Source organism: Anguilla anguilla, chromosome 10, assembly GCF_013347855.1.
Source record: "Anguilla anguilla isolate fAngAng1 chromosome 10, fAngAng1.pri, whole genome shotgun sequence".
In the NCBI taxonomy this organism is placed as follows: Eukaryota; Metazoa; Chordata; class Actinopteri; order Anguilliformes; family Anguillidae; genus Anguilla; species Anguilla anguilla.
Window position 1 is genome coordinate 7,817,351 of NC_049210.1, and position 7,861 is coordinate 7,825,211.

Below are 7,861 nucleotides of genomic sequence, written 5' to 3' on the forward strand. Positions count from 1 at the left end.
ACCATGTACTGGAGCCCCTGCAAACACGACTGCTCGCACCAAGCACACAGCTCTTGCACAGTATAGAAAAGCGTCAAAAATAAACACACCTTCGCTTTATTTAAGAACAAAAAATACACTTCATTTGATTAGACAAGTTTCTTTACACAACAGTTCATGAAAAGTATGTTGTCATAATTTCAAGAAAGTTATTTTAACTGATGGCTATGGGTAGAAGTCATCATTATGCAAAATCGGTCAGCAAATACTGTACAAAAAAAAATACCTGTACCAAAGCATAAAAACTGGAGATATGGAAAGCCAGAAATCAGGAGACCGTTACAAAATGGAAATGTACTGCAGTATACCTTGGGTTTGCATGTATTGTATGTCGCTTTGGATGAAAGTGCCTGCCAAATACATGTAATGTAAATGTAATGTGCAGAAATAAAATGTATTACCAAGGCACCAGGTTTTTTTTGGTGGCTCCGAGCAAGAAAACAATGAACTGGTCAAAACCAAATGCGGGCGGGGCGGGGCGGGGCGGGGGGGGGGGATGGGGGATGAGGGGTGCAGGTGGTAGCAAAGCAGTCCCGACTGGGGTGTGGGGGGTGGGGGGTGGGGGGGTGGGGGGGGGGGGGCGGCGGTTTATAGAGCGCATTTAAAACTGTGTGAGCCACCCATGGTCGTGACCCTAAATGACTCCATAGAGCAGCGTTTCCCAACCGCTGTGCCGCGGCGCTCTGGTGTGCCATCAGGCAAGGTCAGGTGTGCCGTGTGGAAAATCCTTTAAAAACATTTTTTATGTTTAAATGAATTTTAAAAACTTAAATGAACACATCCCATTCACGAAAACCAAAATAAATGTCATTAACATGCATATCGCTTAATTAAAACCCCAAAAGAACATTTAGGCCTACTGTTGGCACGTCACATCAATGCAAGTACACCGCTCGTGGTTTTTTTCTGTCGCCGTGGTATGCCAAGCAGCTTCCCCTTACAAATGTAATCACAGCTACCTGCTGGCTTCAAGCCAGTAATCTAGTCATAACATGTAACCCAACCTACTTAAATTATTCAGAACCTGTTGCAAACCAAACTGAACACACTTACTGCACTGAGGTCTGCAATATTCCAAAAAATCTTGCTTTGCCTTCATTGCCACATCCTCACAATTGTAAGATTTAAGAACGAAAACCAGGTTGTCTCTCATTCACACAAAGGCAGTAATTTCAGTTTATCTGTCACCAACCAAGAGCCACCTCACCTGCCAGTCTGTTAAATATGTCCACACCCAATACTCTAACATAGCTATACATCGATGACATAGATCCACGTATGTGGTGCTGTAGCTTGCTAACGGGTTTGGAGATGGGGTCCTGGCACTTGGACAGGAGGACTCCCGGGAAAGCCAAAGTTCTGCTGGAAGACGTAGCGAGCTGATGCTGTGCGCCAGGAATTAGCGGCTTTCTGATGGGATATCAAACTTATTGGGAGTTCTTATAACTCTGTGTTGACTGAAGATCCCATGCTGCCTGTCCCAGAGACTACGAAGGATTCCAGTGGCCAGATTTTAAAAATCCCAATCTGGCTCTAACACCAAGCGGGCAACCTTGTCAGTGGATGACACATTGTCTGCAGATTTCTTTACTCTCTGTAAAGTCATTTGAGATCATGAGATAAAAAGCTGTAGATAAATGCACTATACTCTACTTCTTTATATCAGTAATTGTCCTTGTGGCTGTGAACAACATTACTATAGCCGCGTTTCCACCAAAATTACCCGGAACTTTTAGTCCCAGGAACTAGTCCACCTAGTTCCTGCGGTGGAAACGCACTGAGTTCCTCAAAAGGTTCCTAGTTCTGGGGTAAAGTTCCTGCGGTGGAAACGCGGCTTATGTCTGCAAGATCATGGGTCCAACCGCTGTTGTTTTTGTTGTTAATAATAATAATAATAATAATAATAATAATATTACATTCATTCTGTTTTCACGGCGTTTCCTCTGTCAACTCGGTGCCGAACAACCGGTCCCAGTGCTTGAAGTAGGGAGCGTAATTTCCGCGGAACTTCCGGTGGTGCAACTGATGGAAGGGAGCCCCGCCGAAGAACGGCAGGATCTTGTGGAGGGCCCAGGGTAGGTCGTATCCGCAGTGGTCCTCCGCGGCCAGCCACATGTTGAGCAGGTGGAAGGTAATCTCGCTTAGAGGGTGGCAGCCGACCAGCGTGGCGCTGCACAGGGCGATCGTTTGGAGGCACAGCAGCTCGACTGCGCTGGCGTCTTGGGCAGTCAGCGCAAACACGTCCGGGTTCTGGTGATGCGCTTGGTGCACGCGCCGGTATAGCCAAGGAACCCTGACGGTCAAACAAGAGGCGCGGGTTAGCGCGTGACAATGATTGGGGGAAAAAAAAGCTTTTCAATTCATAAAAAAACACACATCCACAGCATCGACATGAGTCAATAATTATTGGAAACTCTTCAGATGCCATTCAAATCCTGAGGATGCTGAACGAACCAAATATAAAATCAAATGACATAAAGGTTTTATTTTTTTCCTGAGTATTGTTGAAAATTCACGTGAACATAGAACAGCATTTGGGGCCGTGCACAGACATTTTGGGGGGCAGGGGCTCAATTGAAAAAAAGGGCACCCTCCACCCCACACGCACCATCCCCACTATTTTCATCCTGATATTGCCACACGACACCGCATTCATAATCACACACTATGTTCATAATATGGGCCCTGTTTTGGGTCTTCTGAAACATAATTCCTTAAAGTAATATGTCATTCATTTTTGGACCCAATAACCTTATCCAGACATGTTCATGCTCTACAGATAGTATTCCCCACAACACTACACTACAGCATTTCACACAGACCTCACATAGTTTTTTTTTTGTTTAACCTTTATTACAGGAACAGGAATAACTAAACACAAAACACTGTCACAAAGCACATGCAATATTATAAAAAAATAAATAAAACTAGAAAGGTTACAATTCCTGAAGGAATTGTGTGGGCTTGCTTCAAATTCCAACTGGCACTGTCCTCAAGCCTCAATGCATTTCAATGAGGGCGCATAGCTCAGAAGAAGCACGAAACCGTCCAGACCCATGGCGCACCGTAGCGTTACATATACAGCCGAGGATCAGCAAGTAGCGATTATGTTCCAGGGATTAGTCATATCCTAAAAGTGTCAGGAGTAAAACTTGGCTAACTATATAGATAGCTAGCTATGGCATGTCCTCATCTCTGTAATGTTATTTGTTGTCTTCCATCTGTATCGGTGGTTGTAGCGTTCGTGTGTCCATACATCTATATCAGTGGTGTACCTGTGTGTCATTAGCTCCTACTCGCATGTGCAGGATAGCATCCGTACGCAGGTGGTAGCTGTGTGTCCGTAGCTCCTACTCATGTGTGCAGGATAGCATCTGTATGCGCTAACTAGGTTAACTAACGTAGGCGAAAGGCTAACATGTTAGGGTTAGCTAAAGTAACGTTAAGCTATAAAGCTGTGGTTAAAAATCTCGTGCAGTTGGAAGTGTGTCCCACTAAACGTCCACGAGTGACCTCTATGGAGTGACCACAAAAATTGCTCACAAAAAGTTTTTAATATTTCAAAAAATCTGAATACAAGCAACAATGTCTGGAACTAGCTGGTCATTTTGGTGTAAAATGTTTGAATGTAGTGCAAAAACTGTAGGACTAGTTAGAGCTAGAAAAATTGGCCGGAAAGTGCAGATAATAAAAAAAATATGAAAGGTAGCGAGAGTGGGCTTGCCGAAGCAAGTACACTAATTAATAAACATTAATAAATAAATATCAGATCTAATGGTAAACTGAAATGATAAACATTTTTTTCTCTGAAGTAACCTATGTAAACCCAGAAATATAGTGGAAACACTTTTGAAATGTATGACTTGTTTATGATTACTGTCTGTTATTGTTACTTTGTTATATGTTTAATGTATCGCTCATTGTGCTAGCAAAATTCCCTTCGGGGCAATAAAGGTTTTCATTATTCAAATATGTTTGGTTTTAACAGCAATTAAGTAAACATTACTAAGGAAAACAATTAAACATTAACCAATCATTTTTTCAGTGTTTCTTCTCATGTCCTATTTCCCTTTTTACGTTCTGAGTGATCAATAACAAGCAAAAGCAGGCTACTGCATTTTTTTGTTGTTGCATTATTAAAATTAGCAGCGTGCCACTACCACCCATTTGAAACAGCCGGCTAAACAAACGGACTACTGTCCGTGGCATTACTAAAGAAAAGGGGACACTTACAACATCACTCATCTTAGCGAAATGTTTCAAACATTGCCTATTTGTAAGTTGTCTTGCTTGACAAAGGGGCTATTTTCATTAATTATCGTTAACCATAATTAGCTAGACTAGCTTGCTTGTGGGCTAGTAGCCTATAGGATAACTTAACCTAGTCTAAAATGGACACATCCGATATAAACCGGTTTATTCTATTTTGAGCATCGTAAGTGTTGTTGTTTCAACTGTGGTTTTGTTTTATGACATTGCAAAATAGTACACAGTAGAAAATTCACAGTATTGTTACCTGTTATCTACGGATGTCAGTACAGCAGCGGGCATCCATAACAAGTGGGCAACTGTGCCGATCAAGACAAAATAGCAGCGCCCGGTACTGCAGCTGAGGGGTTGCGATTTACTCATGCGGACCTGTGCATATATTATAATATATATAATTAATATAATATAATTATCAATAGTATATAATAGATTATAATTTTATTTTGGTTGGTGGTATTTATCATTTGTACTTTATATAAAATACAAATGATAAATACCACCGACCATAAGGGCACTTGTCGAGTGAGAGGGCAAAAGGGCAGGGGCTCAAGCCCCCCTTGAGGTCTATCTGTGCACGTGCCTAAGCGTGTTTTATTGTGGTACGTGATGTAGGGGAGAGTCGCCATAAATGTGACGTTTTATAAATGTAAGACGATCAATAGCTTAATGTAGCCTACGAATGTCATAATTTCAGGTTTGTACATGTGCAATTCAGTCCTCTACCGCCTCACAAAGGAGTGTATTCTAGCGGAAATTGGATGCTTGGTGACCAAAAAATAAATAAAAAACGAGATCCACGTCTATATAACTGTAACAGCTCTTACAGTTATGTCGCCTCTGAGTTTCTATAACAAACAACGTGCTTTTTGATGTTGTATGTCATCGAAAGATTTATTAATATTAATAAATTAAATATATTATAGTTATATTAAATACATTTTTTACTCATCAACGTGTGTGATTTTAAAGTTAGTTAAGTGTTTATGTTAAATGTTTTCAGCTAATTTTCTTGCTGTGTTGATCATCTGTATTCCTTTAAGTCATTAATGGAAAATAAACAGCCACCTGCTCACAGGCATTTATAATAAGCATGCCCCAAATTGGTCTGTACGGTAGAATATTTGCTTTGTAAAAGCTTACCTGGGTGTTGAATAAAAAAACCAAAAGCAGCTTTCCTCATCAATTTGGACGCTATCACAACTTACATCACTTAAAGCCCCATACTTCATAATCTGAGGTTATGTTTGGTCTCACATTACCATTGGAAATGTGTTTCCTTGATTGACTTTTTATCCACACTATAGGGCGATTTCATTTACCGTTACAATCATACCTCACCTCTGTTACAATCATACCAGCTACTGCTAGATGGTATGACTGACTGTAACATCGGGCTGCGTGTACTTTGGTTTTACCTGTATGGATTGTGTTGTGCATGTAATTGAAACGGCTAATGACTACAGACATGTCAAAGCTATTTGAAAGTAAAATTTCATAGTGCTTGGCAAAATATTTTCTGAGTAAATCAGCAAAATCCAAAAAATTGTTACATGTATGACTGCTGTCCCCACAGGTGAGTTACCTATGCATCACGACGTGCCAGAAGTAGAACAGAGCGTCGAACAGGAATAAGCTCGAAGCTATCTGCCACAGCGCCTGCCAGCAGGTTGGAGCCAGGGCAGGCATCTTCGAACTTCGAAGTCGATGCAGAATAACCGTTGCTGGAAGGATGCAGATCAGGTAGTTCCAAAATATCCTTAGGACAGAGTTAAACCAAAGACGCACGCATATGGCTAACTCGCTGTTGCCGGAGATCTTGTAACGGTTTAGTGCCAACCAGCGGCAGCGCACGACGTCCAACGCCAGGAAAGGTGCGCATATAAGTAAGTGGCTGAAGAAAGCGACACCCGCGGCAAGGTAAGGTGACAAGAGCCACTCTCTGCGATGAAGAAAATAGTCCCAGACCGGCTGGAGCAGGAGCCCGCCGTGTTGATGCGATAATCCACATGTATTGTTCATGACACGCAATTGACTAAAATACATGGCATCAGTTAATATCCAGCTGAAGTTCGCGAAACTTTTCTTTTTGGCGTGAAGGTTTATTCCTCCGCTGCGACTAGCATCGCTCAGTGAATCGCGCGCACTTGTCTATTTTCATTTTCACGACGTGAATGTTGAAGCACTGTCATGTTGCTCCCAGTTATTGAGCGCAATCCTCGTTGACAGAACTCCTTGTTTTTTTTGTTCTGGTGCTTTCCGCCCCGAGACCTACTTTTTAATGAAAGGAAAAAAATTCGGACGCATTCCAGTTCCTGACTATGCCTTGCGTAGGCGAGATTGGCTACTGTGTTTCCCGTAATTTGAAATGATTCTGGTTTGTGAAGAGTATTGATTTCAAACGAAGGTAGTACTGTGGTGTGAATTGACGGCAAGTGGGCACACATGTGAGAGGCGGAACTGGGAGCGCAATTGTGGGTGGTGGACTGCTTGGGTAGATTGATGGGAGGAATTGACAGTCAGACAGGGGAGCTGTTCCAGCGCCAGGAGGGGAGGTTAGTAGCCTCCTTTAGGTAGCACGGGCTGGGCATTTAGGAGTGTATGCGCCCTTTCCGGTTCTCCAGTTTTGTGTATCAGCGCTCGGCCCGCTGCCGCGTGCTGTCCGCACTGCCGACCTCAAAGAACGCTTGCCCCGGGGAGTCGGACGGTGCCAAAAACGCAGACTCCGGGGGAGGGTCTCGCCAGCCGGGCGAGTTTAGTTTTTAAGTTCTATTACTCTGTGTTTAGTGTTTATTATTGTGGATAGCCTTGTTTCATTTTCTGTCCTAGTCCTTTTGTGTATAGTGTTTACGTTTGAAGTAGGGCGGAGTGGGGAGGTTCAGTGGAGAGGAACTCTAAGGGGGCTAATTGTAAGGAATCATGTTCTATACCTTTTTGCTTTGTAGGCATGTAAAAGTGTTTAAAGGCGAGTGAACTGTATTTGACTAGTGTACTTCTCGGCCGTCTATTTTACGTGTGCTGTGTGGAACAAAAGCCTAGTTGTAGTGGAGTGGATTTGACCAGTGTATTAGTCCTCTAGGTGAAGTGCGCTGTGGGGAGCTATAGCCTGTTTGTAGTGGGGTGCACCTGGTGCATAAGATAGGGATTCCATGCTTTTTGTCCCTAGTGCAGCAACCCCACGGGACCTTCTAACCAAGCCCAATACATATGTATTTAAATGAGAATATTTAATAAAGATTGTATATTTTTTGTAACTGTCTGTTGTGTGGTGGATGTTCTAAGTAAATTAATAATAACCTTTAATAATAAAAAGAATAATAATTCTATTCCACAGTTAATTCAGTGCTGAAATCCAGCCCTCCAATTCGGTGATTCATTTAAGTCGTTGTAAATCACAGATATCTGCAGGCACTGTGGCTCTCCACAACTCGCCTGAACTCGTTTTTAACAACCTGAACTGGTGAAGAGATTTTGCGGTATCGAAATCATCCAGGATGACGCAAAATTAGGGGTGCACAATTCTGGACCTTGGTAAGGTTGCGAGCTGGTTTTTTTA

At 42.5% G+C, this 7,861-nt stretch overlaps 1 protein-coding gene across 1 annotated transcript; it reads right to left on the bottom strand.

The window, feature by feature from the left end:
• Positions 1 to 626: 626 nt before the first annotated feature.
• ch25hl3 (cholesterol 25-hydroxylase like 3) lies at positions 627 to 7,496 on the bottom strand. Its single transcript, XM_035435546.1, has 2 exons — positions 5,891 to 7,496; positions 627 to 2,332 (listed from the first exon to the last, which is right to left on the bottom strand). The coding sequence occupies exons 1-2, from the start codon at positions 6,349 to 6,351 to the stop codon at positions 1,969 to 1,971; spliced, it is 825 nt and encodes a 274-aa protein (XP_035291437.1). The 5' UTR covers positions 6,352 to 7,496; the 3' UTR covers positions 627 to 1,968.
• Between the last annotated feature and the right edge of the window lie 365 nt (positions 7,497 to 7,861).

What these genes read in the sequence shown, in the direction of transcription:
- ch25hl3 (XM_035435546.1), bottom strand. Translation starts at nt 6,351, where the DNA reads ATGTATTTTAGTCAATTGCGTGTCATGAACAATACATGTGGATTATCG. An exon ending in TGGCACGTCGTGATGCATAG is followed by an intron (nt 2,333 to 5,890) that starts GTAACTCACCTG and finishes TTTGACCGTCAG; the next exon opens with GGTTCCTTGGCTATACCGGC.